General features: G+C 45.4%; 1 protein-coding gene across 1 annotated transcript; it reads right to left on the reverse strand.

Annotated features, from left to right (window-relative positions):
- Positions 1 to 5,352: 5,352 nt before the first annotated feature.
- LOC144134242 (PR domain zinc finger protein 12-like) lies at positions 5,353 to 22,396 on the reverse strand. Its single transcript, XM_077667200.1, has 6 exons — positions 22,324 to 22,396; positions 14,601 to 14,773; positions 11,312 to 11,473; positions 9,229 to 9,343; positions 6,694 to 6,954; positions 5,353 to 5,831 (listed from the first exon to the last, which is right to left on the reverse strand). The coding sequence occupies exons 1-6, from the start codon at positions 22,394 to 22,396 to the stop codon at positions 5,554 to 5,556; spliced, it is 1,062 nt and encodes a 353-aa protein (XP_077523326.1). The 3' UTR covers positions 5,353 to 5,553.
- Between the last annotated feature and the right edge of the window lie 1,395 nt (positions 22,397 to 23,791).

A 23,791-nucleotide genomic window follows, 5' to 3' on the forward strand; every position in this document is an offset into this window, starting at 1 on the left:
ACAGGTGCGTACACGATTCTCGCAGCTTCTTTTTACTGCATTATTTGCCTATTTTTTACAACAATGTAAGCGATCCACCGAATGCCCTAGAGGTTACGAAGCGATTCTTGCCTGTTACAGCTATAAAACACCAGGGGATACTTTATTGTGGCTCCTCCTTCGTTAGACCTTAAGTCGCACAACTTCAATTTATTCGTTCACGTGCCCATACGTTCAGAACAAACCATGACGCTAGGGTTGCAAAAAAGGCAATGTCCACATTCCCTATTGCAAGCTGTTTTCGGTGGATATCTTTTATTTGTTTTAGTGTTGCTTGGATGCTGCTCCAGCAGAAAGAATCACGGCATCTTGGCAAAGTGTTGTATTTTTCTAACGCGCTATGCAAGAATGGTGGTAAATCTGATTTCAGTTTTGGGTTGGTGATTATAAGGTCCCGGTCACCACCCTTTCGCACACCAGCAGCACGGAGGAAACCGAGATTGTTGAAGCGGTTTAAAACAATTTCAGCGTATTTTCACAACAGTGCCTGAGTGATTTTGTATATGTATTAGGACATGTTAACCAACTTGGGTGGCACCTCTTTCTGTAATCTGTTTAAAATGACAGTGGTTGTTCGGAGCTTTCCATGAGCTGAGCTTCAGCGTGGTTCAGTGAAACGGGAGGGTAACCACCTGGGGGTAACGAATCAGAGGGAGGCCTGTTACCCACCGATAATGCAGAAAGCGTCAGTGAGTTCAGCGCACGTGACGTCACTGCCGAGGAACAAAAAGTTTTAGACAGTGAAGCAGGTAGCATGACGACAGACCAAAGCGCAGCGTGACGTCATAACGGCCAGCAGCTGCATTTCTAAGACCGATTCCCAGCAGGAGGCAGACGCTCTCGCCCACTGCGCGCTTCATAGCGTCAAGGCCAGTGTCGCCGCAGGCAACCGAGCGAGAAGGTAACAGACGCCGTGCCCAGGCCGTGCATCGCCGGCAGACGAAGGCTGCGTATGAACGCGAAAGGCGTAAGCGACATGGAGGAGAACTTGGCCGTGCCTGGGCCTTCTGCGACAGCAGTCGGCTTTGACAGGCCGCCTGCAAGCAATCGCATCAAGTTGATAAGAGAGGAGGTTCATGCTCGGCGTTCATGAAACAAATTAAAAGTCCTTGGTACTGGCCACTGCTTTGGGCTTGGTGAGAGGCATAGACAAATCCGTTGGAGATTCCTGCTTAAACAGAAAAATAAAGAACAAATGCTGCGCACGGCTGAGGAAATTAAGGAGCTCTACACGTGATTTCGCAGTTCCAGATCAATAATACACTCAGTTGATAAGCTTAGCACTGCTGAATTGTTTATTTCCATGACACCATGGCCATCAGGGAGCAATTTATTGACAGTATTCTCAACTGTACTTGTTCTTCTTGTTTTTCTCTTCTAGCACAGCATATCAGAAGATCGAGTACGTCAGTTCAACAGCAACACCTTTATTAAAGTCGTCTATAGACTTTATACCCACCTTTTAGACTTTTTCTGTCTCTTAACAGTCTATACAGTATCTATAAACGAAGGTCTATAACGGCTTAATTTCCTTTTGTCTACAGACAATCTATAGATATCTGCAGACTAAAGTCTACAAACGCCTTAATTTCCTTTCATCTATAAATGGTCTATAGGCTACATGTAGACTAAGGTCAAGAACCGTGTTAATTTATTTTTGTTTATAGACGGTCAATAGACCATCTAATAACTAAAATCTATATTTTCCTTATTTTTCCTTGCTTTATAGACTAAAGTATATAGGCTCCTTAATTTCCTCTTGTCTATAGAAAGTCCATACATTATCTATGGACTAAAGACTCTAAGCTGACTAAATTTTCTGTTCTCTATAGAATGCCTATCAACTAAAGTCTAGCAGTTTTAATTTTCCTTTGTCTAGGGACTCTCTGTAGATTAAAGTCCATAACCGTCTTAATTTCCTTTTATTTAAAGAAGGTCCATAGACTGGCTATAGAGTAATGCCTACAGCAGCCTTAATTTCCTTTTCTCCTTAGACGGTCTACACACTCCCTATCGACTACTGTCGTAAAAAGCCTTAATTTCCTTTTCTCAATAGACAGTCTACAGACTGTTGAAAGACTTGTCTGTAACAGCCTTAGTTTGCTTTTGTCTATAGAGAGTCTATAGACTAAAGTCTACACCACCATAGTTTCGTTTTGTCTATAGACACCCTAGAGACTAACTATAGACCAAAGTCTGCAAAGATCCCAATTCCTTTTTGCATGTAGACAATCTATACACTGCCTTTCGAGTAAATCATTAAAAACTTAAATTTCTTTTTGCATTGCATGTCGAGGGGAACTCTGCAGCGGGTGAAGGCAACTATGGCTAGAGTACTGCATCTCATTCGTTGTTCCGGGAATTTAAAAAACAAATATTGGGTGAGGACATTGCAACACCCTCCTGTACATTGTTTCTAGAAGCCTTGAAAAGCCCCTTTCCTTTATTCCGTGAAGCATACTGTAAGAGAAAGTAAATAGTATTTAATGCTAAAATGTAAACGAGGAAAGCTGCCCATTCCTGAACAGTGTCCACAAACTGTACTACATCAAACAAACACAGCTTCCTTAAAGGACTGGCTCGAGACAATTCCATTCCACATTTCGAACGTTGCTGTCCAACGCGCATAACTCAGAAACGTTGGACCAGCGATTCTGGATTTCTGTTCAAAATTTCCTGAAAATAAGAGGGTAAAGACGGCTGTGAAAACCCAAGAATGCACCCGACCTTTGAAAACACTGTTAAGAGAGTCTGAAAGGTCATGGTCCTCTGCGCGATTAAATTCTGCCATTTATACCTTTGCCGTTTGCATTCACTTCAAAAAGTGCTGCGACGCAGCTATCAAAAAACGAGTATTTTTTCGTTCCTTCCCATATACCATCTGCTTCGGAGCAGATATCATGCTGATGTCGCCCATACCAGTGTTCTAAACGCATGCACAAATAAAGACTTTTTTTTCTTCAACTTTTAAATCTTTATTCTAAAGTGCGCCACACACTATTCGATGGGAGATGTGGCGCGTATGTGCAAAGGAATTAGGTTTCAGTTTTGTTTTCGCGAAAACAATGTGGTTTTGAAAGCGCGAGTGGAGAATTTAAGTTCATAAACTAATCGTCCTCTGTGGTCTTGGATACCAGATTAAGCCACAGATGGCAAGAGTGCGAATGTTAACGATACTACCGTGAAATAAGTTTCTTTCAGGTCTTGCCCATCTTACCGCGAGACGTCGTAAAATCATTCAGACTGCAAACAACAGTGTACATGGATGGGTCGGTTTCGCCGGTGATGTGGGCGTGTTCTGTCGTGTATTACGCTTAAAACGAAATCCAATTTAATCGTCCACTCATGGTAAGTCTACACGATTATGTTTTATTAGTTTGGTCTCCTGAACCACTCTAACCAGAGCTGTGTGTGCAGAACAGATTATCTGCGCGGCTGCAAACTTCCTATCCTCCTTTGTAAGCGTCGTTACAAGCAGCGGAAACCATGCATCGCGCTCGCGACTAATGCAGCTTATGCCTGTGCCGCTAGGTTACTCTAACGCGCTCTAGCCCACGGTTATCCTGCGTGCTCTTATTTTGAAAGCTGGGTGAAGGTCGCCTCGACGAGATATGACTGACATTTCGTTCCTATAGAGGCTCGTTCATGAACCCCGCTCATGCGTTCAAACATTTCTCCAACAGCATATTTGCGAGAGGCAGAGTAAACGTTTCTGATCTCAGGTTGCAACACTACGAAATCGCCAATGTAATTCGGCACTTATTTGCACAAACGAATGCAATTCAGCTAGGGCTGAGTTAAGAGCTGAGCCTTCGGTTGAAGACGCGTTAATTCTTTCATCGAAATTGATGCTACTTGGAACGCGTTCGTTGTTTTAATTGATATTTATAGCAGCCTTAGGTTGGGATACGTGCATGCAACGACCCCTTCTTTTCGGCGCTGTTCGGGCTGCACTTGAAGGGAAAACTAATGAATTTGAGACGGTATTTCACAGTGACAGTAATGGGTAAGTGGTCTCAAGCTGACGCCTCCTTTTGAAACTGGGCTGCTGCAGCCACTGTCTTCTGTTCGAGTTTTCCTGGATAATGCGTGCGGCATAGAAGCGCTGCAACTTTCTTGCTTTTAAGAGTGCGCTGATGTATGATAAAGTTGTTACCTATTTGTGCTCCAAGTTATGGCCGCGAAAATATGGTAAGCTAGTTCGCGTCTACCTGATAGACTTTTCATGGCTTGTGCCAGTTTGTGCATCGGTGCACGTAGAGAGAGCAATATGAATTGCCTAGAACGCGTTCTGGGTGTGTTTCGGGCTTACCACGCGATATTTATCGGTAAAATTTGGTTAAATATGGTGTGGATGTAAGCATGTGCAGGTAAACTCATAGGATTTCATCGTCATTTTTTGCCTTCCTTGTCGCAGCATCTTTGGGAGTTGCAGAAAACAGTTCTTCTATACATGTGTTTCGCCCTTTGCACCAGGCTTCACGCTATAGACAAGCGCTATAGACTATAGACTAGTCTATAAGATCTGTACAGTATTGAGCAGCCTTGTCTGGAGCGCGCCGACGGTACTCTGCGGAGTAAATCAGCGCCATCTAACGTTAGGCTCTGGGCTTGAGTTATATGTCTCGTGCGCATGCGCAGCCAAAATAAAGCGTTGCCTGCTCGTGGGTTCTCAGCTTCTTTTCCTCTCATTGCTTGCGCTTCACGCTGCCAGGGCCGCGCTAAATATTATGTAATAGTGGCCGGAAAACCAACGCGTTTCGCTCGAATCGCAAGGCGCCTAGGCAAGCAAGTGCAAGTGATATCGGGTGATCGCGCGTTTCAAAAGGAAGTGAGCGCGGATGATAGCTCGTTTCAAACATGCACTAGGCTAAGAGTGCGAGAATGGGGCTTAGTTGGTTGTTTCTTGTCCGTTTTCGTTTTGTCCGCACCATGCGTTGCAGCAGGCGTATTGTTTGATTGCGTGTCTTAGCGCTGTGTTAGCAGCTACAAGGGATACTGCATTTGGCATCCGTACAGATCTAGGAACCTGGATGCAGAAACGCCCGATCATCCGCTATCACTCACGCTTGCTTTCATGGCCGTCTCGGTACACTCGTGGAACACGGCGGCATGGCGACGCCCTGGACACCGTCACAGCGTCACAAATGCAGGCAGTGCGTCCCTGGTGGCCCAATAGAACTCGCAACGTGGGGGCTGGACAAGGAAGCGATGAGCAGGCGTTCCTGCTTTTGCCGCGCATGCGCACGGAACGCGTAACTCGAACCCAGAGCCTAACGTTAGATGGCGCTGACTTGCTCCGCAGAGAACAATCGGCGCGCTCTAGACAGGGCTGCTCACCACTGTACCTAGGAAGTCTATAGGCTTGATAAACCTTAGTTTGTAGACAGTCTATGGACTGTCTAAAGAACTTTTTATAAGGGACTACCAAACCGGAAATGAATAAGCCGGTCGTATATCTTCCCAGTGACTAGTTGATAGTGAAGGTCGAGGTAAAGTGTCTCCGCTGCACTTTCACACTGAAAGTAAGGAGCCATGAAGAGGGTTGCCTCTCGCGGTCCCCTGCTGTCTGCACAAGGCGATGGCTTGCTCTGTTCGGTTTGGCGGCAGTACCGGCGACGCCGCTCGCCTACGCGGCCTGAGGTCTTGGCTTCCATGTGTTTGGTCGCCGTTATCCTTGGCAGGAGAAGCGCCCGCCAGCGGTCTGTGCCGGGCGCTGCGCTGGTGAGCCCGCAGTCCAGCCAGCTGGCTGTAGGCGCGCTGGCACACCAGGCACTTGTACGGGCGCTCGCCTACGAGAACGAAAATTCGAGTGTTGCTCGGGGAGGGCAGCCGCTTGCGTATCAGCAAAAATGTGATATTCGAGATGGAGCACGCCCGAACCGCGAAACATACTGCTTTGACTTTCGCATTGGAAAGCTTAATCGACATACCATTCTGGCTGAATTTTTCTTTTGTTGATTTAGAAAACAGATATCTTCATTTCAAATCGTTCCTATCGTTTCGAACTACTCGGTAACACTGTAATTCATTCATATCAGGCAAATTTGCTGGTTTCCTTTATAAGCAAGGCGTAAACGTTGATGATGTAATTATCGCAGTAGTTTCTTGCTATGCATGCAGATTTTCAGCCGCTGAAGGTCTCATTTCACCTATTTATTTTTTCTTAGAGCCACACACTATCCTCTATTCCGCAACTGTTGTCGTTCTATGTGCGACCGTTCCTGTAGTCCACAGTCGAAAGAGAAATATGCATGCATTTTAGAGGAAATTATAGGATCACACCTCTGCCTTAGAACAGCAATGGCCTATCAGCAAACCATCTAGTTGCGGTTGGCAGCACAAGGCGGAAGTGTGCAGCGTGTTTAATTTCATTTGCTTAGCATTGGAAACAGTTTAATGTATAGCTGCACAAAATTGGTAAGCGCGTAATTGCCTGCGCTGTCTTTGTATCTAGGACAGGGGGAAAATTTTTCAGACGGGCATGAAAAACAGGGCCTTTGGTCAGACAATTTAGTGGATATGAAAACGGGCTACGTGTTAACCTTTTCGAAAATCGCATCGTTACAGGATAGATATGCACCTACTTTACTGCAAGATAGAGCAGCAATTTCACGCGAGGAACACAGCGCTCAATCCAAAAAGTTCCCTCACCAGTGTGCAACCTCAAGTGGTTCCTCAATGTCGACGACTGGCTGAAGGAGCGGCCGCAGAACTTGCAGGCGAACGGCTTCTCCAGCGTGTGCGTGCGCATATGAGAGCGCAGGTTGCTGCGCGAATTGAATCCCCGCCGGCACACCACGCACTTGAGTCGGCCAGCACTGTTCGGGGCGCCGCTGTTGGCGGCCGCTGCCAGGGATGCAGTGGAGCCGCATGCACCACCGTTGAAACCGCAGCGTGTGACACCGACACTCTCTGCCGAAAAATAAAAACAAAGGAAGGGTTCATAATTAGCCTTGCCGCAAGCGCTATATGACGCGTGAATTCCCTCACAAGCTTTCTTTAGTTAGAGCATATTTACGCTGTGCTTTCGTACACCAGCCTCTCCTAATAAGGGTCATCGTATAATGCACACGGGCGGGGCGAAGCTACGAAACGTGTTATCTTGATTTTTAATAGCGCATTCAAGATGGGAAAAGGTTGGAACAAGAACGGGGCTTCTCTGCCCGTTGTGGATGTCTTACTGCGATAGCTGTTAGGCGCCCATCCCTGGCTTTCTCGTCGCCGTCGGAGTAACCGGTTGGTGCGTTAATGTCACGGTCACGAGACATTCACGTCACGCGACATTATGTCACGTGACCTGGATCGCATAAGCCTATGGGTGGCTCTTTTTGTCAAGACGGTTACATTACAGTAGCATTTCGAGCCTTCAACGTGGCTGCGGGTGGCTGCGCCGCCACGCGCAGCCACGTTGAAGGCTCGAAATGCTGCTGTAATGTAACCGTCTTGACAGCGTGGCGGCGCTGCCACCCTGTGGCTGCGCCGCCACGCTGTCACGTGGTTGGCCACGTGGCGCGGCGCCGTAGCTGATCATGTTGTTCGTCACGTGGTTGGTCACGTGACCAAGTTCCACTCGGCCAGCTGTAGCTATCGCGTCACTCACGGCGTTTTAACGGCCGCCTGCCAGTGCAGGGGTGCATCACTTGACCACTACAGCAGCGCAATATGAGATCACTGTAACTTCCACTTAAATATATCCAGAAAACTAAACGCCTAAACAGCTATCGCTGAACATGGCGCTACTCAGTTGTAACAGTCCTCTTGGTCATTGGCTTCTACGTTCCTTCAGGAACGTAGAAGCCAACGTAGAAGCAAACCTCATTCACCTGCTGTGGGTTAACCCGCAGCGAGTCCAAGAAAGATTCTGCACCTGGCAGTGCTCAGCGGTTCTCGTGTTGGACAGTGCAGCATTCAAGTAAAACTGTTACTTGGGCTTGTTGTTTTGTATACGAAGATGTAATGAGAATGGCGCGACGAACGAGGACAAAAATAGAACACAGACGACAGGACCAGCGCCACTCGAAGTTGAGTATTTTGCCTATGCACCTGACGTGTCCTGAAGTTGACTCCGAAACGCTGAAGATAGACTGTATGGTGCCACACCCGCACCAGCTAGTGAGACCTGGCGACATGCTATAGATCGTAAGTTAACACTTAGGCTGACTGAGGCGGAAGTAGAGAAGCGACTTTTCGACCTGACGGAAAATTATTATTCACGGTAAAGGAACACACAAAATTGAATATGCAAAATTTCGCAAATCCACTTTCCCACAAAACAGCGTTGTCATAACAAAGAAAGACGAGCTCCCTATAAAAAACACTGCGATGGCTGCAGGACATGCGCGGAGTGTGCGGATAGAATGTCTGTAATGTATTTCGGAAGAGTGAAGAAACTACCCTGCCTGTATTATTTCAGCTGGAAAGGCATGCTCTGCCATTTTTCTTATGGAACCAGTGTTATGTAGATAAGAGTACTTCCGTATTTTTATATCCCCGGCAGGCTAGTTCCCGCGCGCTGCGGCTGCATTTAGAAGACGGCAGAATGAAAAAAAGAAAAACAAAACCCCCTCAACCTCTGGTGTCTGAAATTATCGCAAAAACCTAGATTATGACGAATTTTCATAGTACTCAGTTTTGTGTCGGCGCGTTTAACTCGGTCAGTAGCCAAGAAATTAAAATAATTCCTTCTGCACACCAGAGCAGTAAACTTTCAGCCATGATTTAACCTCAGTCAGCAGGCAGCCCTCCAATATTTCCTGTGTTTTAAGTGTCATGGTTTTTTAGATGATTTTACCCAAAAACCTCAAAACATAAGCTTTATACAATATGACAGAAATTGCTTGCACGTTTGCGAAACATTGTGTACTGGCTTTAATGATTTTATTAAACCCACACACCTTATCAGTTCTACGTCTTTCCCTGCGCACATACAGTGGAATCTCTTTTCGATTATTGGTTTTTATCGGTGTATTGTCCAGGCACCAATAGAAAATGGGACGGTAACAACGACGAGGAAATTCAACGCTTTTTCAGCCGCTCCAAAACGTAGAACGTTGACAGCATACTTGTGTGCTCACGTATTCTGAGATTGTGGCCTTCAGATGGCCGTAATATTTTTTTGTAATTTTCAAGAAGAATAAGCGGAACTATCCGCAGTGAACAAAAGCTTCAATACAAGTTTTTTCTTACCTTGAGATCTGTCTTTAGCTGTGGTATCTGGCGGAAGGAGGGCTTCAGGGATGCCCATGTAGTGTGGTAGATCATTGTCATACCACACCAAGAGTTCCTCTTCTGGGTGAATAGCCTGTAAAACAGAGTAGTGATCTGTTGCAAAGTCCGTCACATCAGTATCAATAAGAGAGAGCGTTCTCATTATACAACTAGCATGGAAATGTTAACTGCTCAAGCGAAAACGTGCCAGCTGAGCCGCGGTTTTCTTCATATGGAAACGCGAAGCAGTGCCGCCGAATGCACTTATTCATTAAGTGCCGGATACAGGTTTGAGTTTGCAAAGGATTAAAATGGCACAGTCAGACGGGTGGAGTCGCGGTCCGTATTCTGTAGGTCAAATGTTTTAGGGGAAGTCCCCAAAGTGGAGTAAATTTGTAATAAGGGAATAATTACTCATTGTAATTGTAACTAGTAAATGTAACTGTAATTGGAATTGTAATGAGTAATTGTAATCAGTAATTCTAATTACAACACACTGAAGTTAGTAATTGCTCCCTTATTACAAATTTACTCCACCTTGGAACTTCGCCTAAAACATTTGTCAAACTCTGTTCCCACTTCGAGTTATTGATCAATTAGCTGTCACCCTACCATAAGCTTGATGTACTAGTTAGCTCAATTGGTAGAGCGACTGCTCCAGTGAAGCTGTGGTCCGGGGTTTGAACCCGAGACCAGGACGAATTTTTCTTTAACTGCGATGTTTCTGAGGAAGCTGTATAGCTTTCGTTTGTAGCCGTATGGCTGCGCTTGAGTGGATGCCAATAAGTAATTACTCTCTCATGTTCGTACTCTATTTAAAGGCGTAGTCTACCGTTGGTTTTGTTCACATTATTCTGCAAGGTGAGTACACCCATGAATCGCGCTAACCGATGCTTCGTGTTGAAATCAAGAATGCTACCTTCAACAAAACCTGGACGATATCAGAGGCTATGTATAAAATATCGCGTATAACGAAAGACACATGCGTAACACGGCGCCCACGTGACAGCTACAACAAAACGTAAGCTCATATGCTACCGCCTCCCTTTACCCACATAAAGCATTTCCTTTCGCTGTAAAATAAACAGTTCCAAATGAACGCTCTTCGAGTTCGCAGCCTGTGAATTCATTCTATTTTTCATACTTACTGTTCTCAAATTCAGTATCGCTTAGGGCAGCTAGGCGGCAGATACTGCGGCGAAGATGAAAAATGTCGAATGATTTTCAAGAAATGCGAACGATTTTCACGACATGAAATCAGTCGTCACGTTGAGGCGAAAAACCCTGTACCGAAATTTGTTGCCCCCAATCCCATCTTGTGGACGTGGTATGCATGAGCTTGCCGGCGACAAAACATCCGTATAAAGCTGCAGTAAACCTTGTGAGGGCATAAAATATGTGTGTGAAGTGATTTACATCCGTGCTAGCAGTGTTTGAAAATCGTTATAGAAAGTAATACCTTTAATTTTAAGGACAATTTTCGAAGGTGCACTGCTTATGATTAAGGCATAGAATAAAAACACCATAGTAAAATGAATTAGTACACTTTTTACAACCCCAGCGCAAACTTGTTACGTAGCCCTACGTAAAAAACACAACATGGCGGCATTTCATGTGCTTTCCTTAAGATATAGCTTATTCTTCTACCTTGATCTAATACGCAAGCGAGACAAGCTCATCTAAAGACAAGCCATAATCTCAGAGAGAAAAAACTGTTTCGGGGCAGTGTGTTATTGCTTGCTTTCTGATGATAATAGTGAATTTTTATGGCGCAAGGGCATCTGCAGCCAAAGAGCGCCATGGCACAAGGTGTTTTCGTTTGCTCAAGTTGGGGTCAAAGACCCATTTCCCAAGTATTTCACCCCGAATAAGCCGAGCACCAGACCATGAGAAGCTTGTACATATTGTATCACTGGTGGCTACCCGGCGGCACTGGGGATCGAACCCCGCACCTCCCGCATGCTAGGCGGATGTTCAACCACGAGGTCGTCGATAGTTTTTTTGCTTGGTTTAAACGCCGCCTGCTGAAAGCACGCGTTTTGCTATGTGACCTCCTGCTTACCTTGGTGACCTTGTAGAAGAGAGTACCTTCGGGCAGAAGGAGCATGTCCAGGTTCTGCTCCTGCTCATGGCGGGCGCACTGCACATACGTCATCCACGACGGCATCACTGTGTCGGCCCCGTCCACGAAGAACCGGACGCGACTGGTGGTGGTGTCGATGGCCTGCGGAACAGAGTATAGGTGTGTCCGGGGTTCTTTTCGCACATCCTTATTGATGTGCAGCAATCTATCATAGAGAGGACACATCGCAGGATAACAATATTGCTTCCAGCATGTTTGCCTGGTTTTAAACGTCTGGCTCGCACTCTTCGAATTACAGCCTGCCGTAAATGGGATTCTCTGTTTATGCTGGCTCCGTAGGTCTGGTGACGTCTGTCAGTAATTTTAGCGAGTAAGCTGATTTTGTACTCTTATTTTCTCTTGATTCACATTTAGTGCTTTATTTTCCTCATTTGGTATTTCTTTCTTCAAGGAAATATTTTCCGAATAGTTTCTTTATTCTTAGTTAACATCTTTGAAGCTCTAGAATTCAATGACTACGTATAATGTTATCACAAAAAGGCGCTCTATTGTGTCGCAAGCCACCGCCCGACCGGTCAGACCGCAACGCCATACATTTTCTTTCTTAATATTTATGTGTCGATACGTTGGCGCTATTGCCAGCAGAATAGGGGCAGTGCTAATTTCACTTTCTGGAAACAACCTCAAACATTTCAGCGGGCACGGCTGATTGGAAGGAAGGTAAGTTCTAGTAGACGTCCGGCCTACGGATATAAAGCTGCGTTTTGAATATTCTAAAGTGCATTGTATATATGTATGAAAAACGAGTTGGTCTTCCATTATTCATTCTGAATGAAAACCTGGTTATAACGTATTCCCTTCAGGAACATACAGCGGACTACCTCTGAAAGCTGGAATGAGCCGATCGCCCTGTGGCTTCCGCGGAGAAAGCAAAAGCTTTTTTTTGCGGGTCCTTTTACCTACACGTAGATAACGGTTAGGATAAGGTTTGTGAATATATATATATATATATATATATATATATATATATATATATATATATATATATATATATATATATATATATATATATATATATATATAGTCCACTAACTACACTTAGTAAATTAGTAATTAGTTAAATTTTAATCAGTAATTAGTTTATTAGTAGATAGGCAAACAGTAAGTAGTAGGTTAGTAATTGGTTAATTAACTGCGCAATTAGTACTTACCGCTTAGTTCATTGGTAAATTGTTAATCGGTTAATTGATACTCGGTTTATTAGTATAGTCGTAATTATTTAATTAATAATTGTAGTGGTTGTTGCAGTATCTCGTAACTGTGAACTCAGTATACGACATCTTCACCACACATCAGCGACACAAGCAGCAACACCGCGCAAAAAGAATTCGCCTCAACGCAGTTTGTCGACAAAGAGCTCCCCTGAAATTTTTTCTTCAAATTACAGCCTATGTAAACGCACTGGCTGGCAGAGAACAGTGAACCACTTTGTCACTGCTTGGCTCTTCGGTATTTATGAAGACGTACGTGTCAGGTTTGCTGCTGAGGGCACAGGATAGGCCCTGATTTTAATGCTGTGGCATGTTTAAAACTTCTTGTGTAGTCCAGTACAACACTCAATTTTATTCCGGGTTCTTATATTTATACCTATTCGGTCTTCTTTTAAGTGAGCTAGAACTATTTTCTCTAGCGAATATATATTGTTTTGTAAATATTTCTGACAGCATATTTTTTCTATTTTTTCAAATAAGCCATTTCATAAAAATGCCTGCTCAGTAGATGTGTACCGTCCTGGTTCCGTAGGTTTGCATTTATGCCAAATGAATTTGCAAAATGTCTGTGCAATAACATTTTTGCTTATTTCAAGGCTTTGATTTTGAAACACTGGCAGCCGAAAAAAAAGAATGTACGAAAGTGGGGTAGGTGCCGCCATAGTTCCGACAACACGATTTATGTCCGTGTGGGCAAGTGGGCCACTCGCCCGACGAAGGCAAGTCGCCCTTTCGAAACGCTGACAACCGGAATGAGACCCCCCTGGCCCCCCTCTAGCCTGTCCTTTTCTCAGCCTAACGATCCCGTTACCTGACAAAGACAACTCTTGTTCACGAAATTTTGCCTAACGAACCCAGGTTCCCGCCCGAACCTTGTTGATTTCGTTGTGCTTTTCAAGAAACCAATCTTCTTGCCTTCCTACTCTTTTGAGATAATGAAGGTGAAAAACAAGCGTCCAATTTCTTCCTTTTTGATGCATAAAGAAGATGCAGTGGATTTTGTATTTATAAGCTCGTAGCCGTATGGTAGCACCAGGGTGAATTTTAAGTTTCATTGCTTCCAACTTTCTTAAACCGGCATTGTGATATGTGGTGCACCTCTGTCATCACAGTTCGTTCGATGACACTGCACATCACGCAACGTTTAATCAGTGATAAATTACCTTGAGATGTCAGGGCAAATATCACAGGACGTGAGCTGACGCGAAGTTGCTATGACTGAGCACGAGCTCTGAGTCTGAGATTATAATTTGGAGATGGGGACATTAAAAGGAATACATCAGATCATGCGCATTTCCAAACTGACTAAACGACTCATTACCACTGTTGAGTTGCCATAGAAGCACTTCTTCGGAACATTTTACTGTGTTAATTACCAGAAAACAAACCAAGTGGCGTGAAGGATTGATGTATGAGGTGATTTGCGCACAAATAGCTCCTTTGAGGTTTGGCTTTTCTCCGCTGAGAGTAATTCTTCTAACCAAACGCGCTAAAAGGCGCCACTGTCGGTTGCACACATGTGGAATTACGTAATGTATATCTCTTACGTCCCCAATCCAAATAAAAAGAAAGTTTACAAAGCAATCCTACACGAGACAGAAAATTCCACACCTCACACTGAGAAAAGCCGAGTAAATTGTCCCAGCTTTCAAGTTTACAATCCATTTCCGGTGTTTGCTTTGTCTCACTGCCGGTAAACAACAAAGTCAGCTCATGGAAGCTTAAAGGTTTGCTTCCCGCGTCATTTTTTTTTGTCAGTGCAAGCTCCGTGGAAATGGGTCGTGCCAACTCGAAACATGTTTTCGATAGCCCCCGTGTTCTGGCTATATCAAAGCGAGAATACGTACATGAGTAACTGAGTAGTGTTGCTGAAGGTTCCGACATTCGATATTGCTAAATAACTAAAAGCACGGTTTCATTTCAGCTTTAAACATTCTATTATAAGCATCCCTGGGTTCTTCGTAACTGATTATAAAGCGCTCATAACGTAAATTCACCTCCCACACCAGCGTCGGGTCCATGCAGAGGGCGATCCCGGGCTTTGGTGCGCCAGGATAAGGGCCCATCTGGGTGTCCTTAGGAATGTGGTCCGTGGCGAACACGCCCACCTGACAGCCGGGCACCGTGGAGACGCCCAGCCGAAGTTGCCTCGGCGTGCCGGCAAGGACCGCTGCAGTGCAAGAGGAGAAGCAGTGCTTACGGGGGCTGCAATTCAGCCACAGCGCAGAAAAAAAAAGCGTGTTGAGCCGGTTCGTTCAAAATACTCCTTCGATGCAAGTATACTTGCAGTAAAAAGATGCAAAAAACAGCTGACGCAGCAGTCTGTTCGCTTGACCTGTACAGTGTTGCCATGCGGCTGTGATATTACTAGTGTGCAGAGTTGTGCGGGTGCCACACTTCGGCACAATTTCGTTCTTCCTTTCTCACAAGTAGACGCCATCTTTATGGGAGGTATTTTCATGCGGGGTGGGTTTAATAGCATTCAAACATGCAAGATTTAACGCTGGCGATTCTAGCTCGTTGGGGTTTGCTTGCCCCCTACATTGCATGCTATTTTTTATTATCTTTTCCCCCTTTCCTGTGATCTTGAGAAGACCGCAAAATGTAAGAGCCTATTTATTGCAGCATAGCTTCGAACTGCTAAAAGAACATGGGCGCGGAAGTCTGTCTGGAAAAAAAAATTATCTTGCAGGCCTTGTATGGTGTAGGCACATGAGCGCTATTTGATGCGACAAATCGGTTGCGGCCGACGCACTCCCCAAAGTTACACAACTGTAACCGGCTATACTCACCCTGACCAATACCTGGAGCTAATTAACTGCAGCCACGGCGGGGAATAGGAGCCGCATGAATTGAAGACGAACATTGAGGGATGCCTAAAATTAGTAGAGTGGGTTTGTTCCGCCCCCTCTTCTTCTCGCACAAACCCATGATGACTTATCGTGGTGCAAACATCTAATTTTTCTTCTCTTTCGACGTCACCTCCAAGATTCAAGCCGCTATGTAATTGAGCACTATTACCGTCACTTTTTTACGACATGTCCAAACATAGTAACGCCTCTCCTCCCACCTTCTAAACGAAAAGAGCTCTGCTTATCTCTGTTTAGTGAAATTGGCTATCCGTTTGTCTATCCTGCCTTCAAGCTTTGCGGAGCGTAGAGCTTCGTTTCTAAACGCAAGAGTGTCTGTGAGAGAGTGACAATGATGCTTCTGAGAGAAGAGCAGAGCTTTCTGTCGACGAGCAAAATTCTCAGGCGTGCTACTATTCACTATGAAGGGATACTGAGTCGCAAATTTCTCAAAATAAGGGTTCAGAAGGTAATTAAGTAGTTTAATTAAAGGTATAACAAAAATATATGAACAATAAATTCGGAATAGTGCACATCACATGGAAAAACAAGAATGGTTCAACGTTTCGGAGTAAGCTCTATTACTTGCAGGTAGGCCAACAAAAAGCTGAGCGCGCCGTTAAACTTGAACCGTCGGGCAGAGGGACTAAAAAAATAGTTCACTGTTAGTGACTTTTCTGAGAGCCTTCATTTTTTTCGTGGACTGGAGCTCTAGTCACGAAGCCTGACGTCTTTGTTTTCTTCTCTCCACTTTTTAGGTCGCCGACTCCTACGATGGCTTGCCCACGCCACTGCCTATGCGTCTTCGAAGGCGCAAGCTGCGCTCGCTATTTCAGACGTTGCTCCCAGTTGGCCCGCAGTTCTGTTTTCCGTGGCTTGAACGTGGCATTCTCCCCCGCATTGTTCGCGCCCCTATCGTAAGCATCTGAGTTACGGATCGTCCCCGCGGGAGGCCGCCTCCCAACATCTGGTAGCGGCTGCAGCTCTGGCGTCACTTGGCGACCTATGTGGACGCGCCCGCAGCGCGCCGCGGGGATTCTTTGAGCAGCTTCCACTGTCAGCTTCTTATCTCGTGGGTTTATTTTTTCACTGACATTGCTGAATACCGTTTCTCAGCTCTACTCCGGCAACAAGGTCTACTCTCTCGCCGTTAGGGGCACTGCCAGAAAAAAAAAATCTGACATCTAGACTGAAGGTGCCGTTGCAAACGTGAAGCAATCGTTCAGTATGTCTCACGTTTTCAAACGGGGACGCATTGAAAAGTAAAAATACTTTTGGATTTTCGGTCTGCCTCTCTGCGTAATCGGAACAGAGAAAAGAATAACAAGAACGACGGACAAAGCTTACTATCGCGTTTTGGGCAGCCATTTTTGGTGCAGCTGTCTGTGTCACTTGTATTTTCTTTTTATTGATGGGGCTTTTTTGTAAACAACGATATAGCTTGAGTGGGTAGGTCAAATCATAAGTTGTAGCTAAAAAATGTGAGTCATGTTGAGGGCTCTAGGTCTTGAATTTCATGCATCCGCACTACCTATGCAATCCGCTCCGTTTGATTCCTTTTTCAGTAGCCGTCTTCATCGTGGTGTAGTAGGGGATGCCTGTGGCAAAAGAAACAAGGCGTTTTTATTCTTTATTTGATTTTTTCTTCGTAACTGCGTAAAGAAATACTGCCTGCCTATTGCCGCTAATTCCTGCTAAAACAGTTTTTTTTTTCCTCGGAGCTTGAAATGGTTGGGAAATCCGACTAGCGTTTTTATTTTCTTCTGAACAGTTTTTCGTTGCTTAAAGGGCGTCCGCCAGGCGCAACTTGCAAGACGTAACAAGCCAGATAACTACGGTGGGCTGGACATTCTAATAGAATTGCGTTGCAATCTCAGATGGTTGGACAATCCTGGACGCGAAAGAAAGTTTTTATTACAGACTCTCAAGAAAACGTGAGATAAATGCTGCAACCGTTGCTATAATGTCAAATAAAACACTACAGATGGGAATTCCACCGCCTGTGTGTTCATTTAACGGGAAGTTCGTCTAGTTCATTTTGCATATACATATAGCGCTTGTATTTTCTTCTCGTCTCTTCTCCCCGGTTTCATGCGCTACGATGTCTACGCAAAACCAACTAACCCAACATTCCGTCATGAAGGCTTTATCTTACGAAGGAAATGGATTAGATTTAAAACCCACTCATGGCGCCTATCTGCCAAACCGCAGGGGAAAGCTGCGTATATGTCAGGGTGGGAAGCACTTCGTAATTTATTTACGTTTTTACCGAAGAAAACCCAAAGACATCACGCTTCTAAGCAACTCTTGTGTTGAAGGAGAGTGTCCTGACGTGCCTGGTGTCAAATCACGGAAAAGAACTAAAAAAAAGTGGTCGGCCTACTGCACATTTATTGTTGGCTGATGAATTTTAATGATTAGGGACCAGGCTATTCCGTTAGCAAGGCTCTGTTTTCCGCTGACCATATTGCAGCGTTGTGTGAACAAACGGGAAATACTGCGCCTGCATATTTTGGTTGATATATTTAATCGAACAGAACTCTGCAGAGGCATTGCCCGAGAAGACTGGTAGCGTTATAGAAGGCTCATAAATCATTCCCAACTGTTTCCATCACACATATTTAACTAAAAGAAAGAAAGAAACGGCTGAATAAAGCAGCGGCGATTTGTTGCCTTGAGTTTGGTTTTAGTTTAGCCTAAAAATCCTACTTTGAAGGGTTGTGAAAGATTATCCCAAAGTGCTCCTCTAATCACTTCTCTGAGCATAACCCGGTATCAAGGGTGTGACATTCCCGTAGAGCCAATGGGGACGATTTTGAAATGCGACGGTGGCGGTGCCTGGGAGTTGGCGGTAAAAACATAAATTGCTCAAAACTTTGCTCGCTATGCTTGCGCCGGTCGCTGTCGTCTGCTGCCACTGCGCTGCAGCGTTGCCCGCGGCGGCACTGGCGGCGCAGACGCGTTGTGTCATTGACTCCAGCCGCGTTTGCTGCCAGATACCAGGATCGCTGCAATCGTTCCGACCGTGGCGACACTTATGGCGCGGACGCGCAACTTGCAACATGCCACAGCACTGCCGGTATTCACGTTAACGGTTGAAAATTTAGCCCTCTTTTGTAACACAGAAGAACGTAACGGTTGGAAAACAAGCCGAAAGGAAAACAACGCGTGGGCCGGTAAACCGATCATTGAGTTTGCAAGCATTCTCTGCTCTCATAAAGACGTCTCCTGCTTAAAATAACGCGATGACAGATAAATATAGCAGCGGATGCATCACGTTCTCTGCAATGCATATAGACACCGGCGTCACTCACCAGCTAGGAGGCCAGGCCACGTGGAGGGTACGGGATAAAAAAAGAAAACCAACACGGAAGGCCGGGAAGGTTGCTCCCCGCTGTCGGTCAAGCGGGTCGGGTCGTGACGGTAATCCGTCTTAATCCTTAAATACGACACCGCTGCGCAGAGATTATTTCTCCGCCGTATGTCTCTCTTTAAACGGGACTCCTTTCTGGCACCCGCCGCAAATCATGGGTTTGCTTTTTGAAGCTCGTCCATCATTTGTCGTGGGGGATTTTTTTTTTCATGCAGCCAGGACTTTCCCACCGTCATTCGTCCGAGTGTAGACTTGGCTTTTGAGGGAGTTACGTTTTCGCAATAAAGCAGCGGGTCCGGGTCGGCTGCTTTCTACAGCTTAACTGGAGGTCCACGCAGCCGCAAGAAGTCCGTTGGCGGTGTGACAGTTGACGCGCTCAGCGCTTTTTTTTCCCTTCCTTCTATTTTGATTGCTTCTCTTTTTTTCTCTGTCTTTCATTGTTGATTTTTTCTTCCTTCCTTCAAGAATCGGTATTTTTTTTCGGCTTTCTTCCTTTCTTTGCTCATCTTCCTTGTTCGTTCCTTTGCTTTCCTGCTTTCTTTATCCGTTTGTTTATTCTTTCTTCCTTTTTGCTTTTTTAGGCTCTTGTTGTTTTCCTGTCGCAGTAAATTCTTTCGGTGTTTCTAGCTTCTTTCCATTTTTTGTTCTTCTAGTATTTCTTATTTCTTCTTTCTCTACCTGCGTCTGTATCCATTTTTTTCTTCCGGTGTTTCACATTTCCTCTTTTATCCCTTTCGTTCGGGCCCGTTACGACAGGATACTTTGTTTCGTCACACTTATGTAATTATGAAGAGGAACAGAAGCACAAGCACAAAGTGAGCAGTTCAGCGAGTGTCAAGCTTTTCGTGGCACATGACTTCGAGGACTGAGTTGCACTTACCCCATAGCGAATAAAATTCGAGTAAAATTCTAATGGCGGGTAATGTGGCGTGTAGGTAAAGCTTCAGGGAAAGTGCCAGAAGTATGGTTTACGAGAGGGTAGGTAGGTAGGTGAAAACTTTATTGATGAACAAAGTGAGGGAATGCATTAGGGGAGGTTTAGTTTGCTTGGTTCTTAATCCCGGGTGGCGGCCATCAGTTCACGACTTCTGGCGACCTTCTCCGCTCATTCCACCTGTCTCTTCTGTGAGGCCGGCTCTGAGCTCTTAGAGACCGAGATGTCCCAACCTTGTAGGTCTGTGAGGATCCAGCGAGATGGTGGTTGGAGTTGCCGGCATATCAAGAGTATTTGTTCGAAGTTTGCACTCGGAGCCCCAGAAAGAGACCATTCGGGCTTGTATTGACCCGGGTGTATTAGTGCCAGATAGGGCAGTGAATGAAACGTTCTAGAAGGGAGTTGCTTCTATATAATCTGTTGTTCCTTCGCGAGGGTGTGGTGTGGTGGCGGATATGTTCCTTTCCTTTCTATCCAATACAGCAAAAAGGTATTTCGCAAACGGACAGATCCACTCTGCCACCTACAAAATTCTCCAATCAGGCCCCCACGACCCACGACCAATTCAGCCAGTGTGGGTGTCAACCCACGCAGGCAGCCCCGGAAACGAGAAGACGCACTCTACTGCTCGAGCGTACGGCAACCTAGCAGGCAAAAAAGTCGAAAGGGATTGTGCGAGGGACAGACTAATCACCTACAATGAAATCACGCTACACTACAAGGAGGTAAACTGCATCTCTGTAGTGTACTGCACATATAGTACCAATAATACTCAGGCAAGTACAAGACAAAGGAGTTGGCAAACAATTTCCATGCTTTTTCGCGTGCCTGTAGCGCGGCGCAGGAGGCTTATATCTCGAAACTACAGTAAAAAAAAACGCATGCAAAAATAATTTTGAGAAGAGGCGCCGCAAAAGTTAGCGCCTAATGCCGACAAAACGTTAATTTCACGGGCACCAGAATTGAAGCATGCGTTGCCATTTTGTGGCTATATGTGCTGCTCATAAAATAACTTGATTACATTTCCCTAGCAAAAGGGTGGAGCGCTGCTGGAGCTCAGGGCGTTCGTAATATATTAGCAGCTTTGAAGACGTCTCCCATAACTCTCTGTAGCAGTTTTAAAGCTGTAGAAAGTCTCCATTGACAAAATTTAAATTCTACTTTAATATTAGAACATGAACATATTTCATAGCTCCCTCTCACATCTTAACTGATCATCGTTATTTGATCCAGAGGTTCGGTTCACGTCAAAGAATAGCTGACGTCTCCCTCAGTGATGTGTATGAGAAATTATATGATAACTAGAGTGCGATGTTACTATATTTGGATCAATATTTGGGATACATGAAAAATCTATACTGGATATATTTAAATCTTAACTGAAGTAGAAAAGTTACTGAGATATGAATGCTTCTAAATATATAAGAACATGCCTGAAAACTTGTCATGTAGCCCAAATACCGCACGTACAGTCTTTGTCAAAAGTATACAACCCAAGGGGCCTGCTTCCGAGCCCTTCATTCCTGCTCCTGTTGCATACTCAGGGACCCTAGTCTCACAAAGGCGGGACGAACTCAACTCCTCAACCCTCCCAGGCTAAAGACTGGCAGATGTGCTTAAGAACCCCGCTAGACGGCTTGGAAGCAAACCGCTTCGGCTGTATATTTTTAACAAAGACTATTTGTTATCAATGTTGTACCTAGTGGCGGTTTCCTTAATGAAGTATATAGAAAAGCATTGCTAAAAAAATATATCTCATTTTTGAACAAAAACTGAAAATCTACCAGAAAAAACTTGGTGATTTTGTGGGATACGTGAAACTTGTTACCACAGCTTTCGACTCGAAAAAAATGCGCTTGTCGACTTCTCGTGCTTTGCCATATTTAACAGAGGGAACCGTTCTGAAGAAGCTATGACATGCTTAAAATGTTAAAATTATTTCGCGAAACATAAATAGATAAAAGTACATTTTGCGCGTTATAGCCAGCCGCTTAAGAATGATAAAACCCAGCACAATTTAATTGTTCTTTCTGGGCTGCAAAATATCTTCAGCAACCAAACAATTCCTCTTGGCACCTCTCTATTGACTTCAGTAGTAATTAAAAAAACGTTGTACCGCCAGCCGGAAGAACCAGACTTAAATTGCCGAAATTCGCTGTGAGGTTTAATATGTTTAAAACGAACTGTGTTCATTTTATGCCTACCAGTCGCGCACACAATACTGAAATCGAATGCCAGACTCACTTAAAAGCCGTATGCCAGCAATAACGAAAGATTCCTAACGACATCCCCGATCATTTTTCCCGCATTCCCACGGTTCTTTACGCTTCCCGTCCCCACGGGCCCACCACACACCTCGTTCTCATCCGGATCCTGTTCAGGCTGGTCACCCCGCAGCAGGGCACTCTATGCTTGTAGGATACGAGGTGCAGAGCTACATTTCCCTGTACGATAATCAAGCACAACCGGAACCAAAAATGAGGGCATTGGTTCCCGTAGAAGGCAGCACACTTCGGCGAGCTTATATGCGGCGTAAGAAAAGGGGCTTCTTAAATCCCCTCTACCGCTGTGCTCGGTGACGGCCCAAGCCGCCCCACTCTCGGCTCCTCGCGTCCCCATCAATGCCCCCGTCGGCATTCTCACCCCCTTTGTTGTACAGCACGCGGCTGACTGAGCGCCGCGCCCTCCCGTGGGTGGTCGGTGCAAACGACCGCGGCGACACGGCGTGTTTCCGCGGTAAGAGTAGGTCGGGAAGGGAGGGAGGGACAGTCGGGGGCGCCGCGCTGCAGCAAACTGCGAGAGGAGGGCGCCACCGTCGGCACGGTGAAAGGGAGCGAAAAGTGGGGACGGTGGGAGGGAAGAGGGTTAGTAGGGAGGACAAAAAAAAGGCACGAGAGCCCGCAACATGACCCCAGAATCCGATTAAAACGGCACGCGCAGACAAAGATTTTTCCTGCCCGGTGGTGGCCGTGCGCTGACTCTAGACGGTACTTGTGGAGCTGGGGAACAGTGCGCTCTGCTGTACGCAGCAAAGCGTGCTTTGCGCGTGCGCCTTCGGTAACGAGAGGTTCCGCAGAAACGAGGCGTGTCTGTAGAATGGCGCCCGTTCTGTAGGCGGTGGCAGGAGTTATATTCTACTACACAATACTAGAGTCGCAGAGTTAGGGCTTTTTTTTAGCTACACGTGGCCACGAGCGCGGATTATGCGCTTAAGGCACCTTTGATGCGCTGTGGGCGGTCGTGGGTACATTGAGAAGCACAGAATCCCCTTCACGGAGTTTTACTGGCAAGCACGCAAAGCTGGCATTCTTGAAGCCACTCGAAAACGTGCGCCTGCGGCGTGGGAAAATGTTGCTTCGTTCCGAAACACCCTGTTATTTCGAGAACTACTTTTGAGTGTACTTGCTTTTGAGCACATGTCAGACATGCGAGAATCGACGCTGGATAATGCCTTTGTTTTATGGTTAAAAAGAGGTTTTAATCACTGTTTAAAAAAAAGAAACTTCGCTTTAAGCTGTCAGTTTTCATGGGTATTCTTTTTGTGGCGCATTTTTGTCGCTCATTTCCTATATTCATCTCGATTTCAAAAAATCAGTGAAGAGTTGTATCAGAAGTTTTGAGTTTAGGCTGTCTCCTTGTTTTCTGGACCAGTTGTCTCTTATCACGCGAAATCATAGCAACCTCCTAAGAACGAAGAAAACCGGCAAAATAATCAGGAAATCTGGAGAACTCAAACTAGAAATTGTTTTCTGCCAACACGGCAGCCATATCACAAGTAATCATAACTCCGCCAAGGAAGAAACCCGCGAAAGAAATTTCTTTCCCCAATATTACGCATTCCAAGTTCTCCGAATGCCCGCAGGTTTCTTTGCGTTGAGAGCCCAGGCTAACCATTGCTCCAGTGCAGGGTAGACAACCGAACACCCTTCTGATCAGCATACCTGCCGTCCCTTCTATTCTTTTTCTCTCTGTTTCTCTCTCTCTCTGGTCAGTTCCTCAAGTGCTAGTTCATTTTGCCACAACACATTTTTT

This window comes from Amblyomma americanum, chromosome 5 (assembly GCF_052857255.1).
Source record: "Amblyomma americanum isolate KBUSLIRL-KWMA chromosome 5, ASM5285725v1, whole genome shotgun sequence".
In the NCBI taxonomy this organism is placed as follows: Eukaryota; Metazoa; Arthropoda; class Arachnida; order Ixodida; family Ixodidae; genus Amblyomma; species Amblyomma americanum.

Bases quoted from the DNA above. Each gene is read 5' to 3' on its own strand.
- LOC144134242 (XM_077667200.1), bottom strand. From the start codon at position 22,396: ATGCCGACGGGGGCATTGATGGGGACGCGAGGAGCCGAGAGTGGGGCG. The intron at 14,774-22,323 runs GTAGAGGGGATT...CTTGCACTGCAG, and splicing joins GGCCGTCACCGAGCACAGCG to CGGTCCTTGCCGGCACGCCG. The intron at 11,474-14,600 runs GTGAATTTACGT...TCTGTTCCGCAG, and splicing joins ACCCGACGCTGGTGTGGGAG to GCCATCGACACCACCACCAG.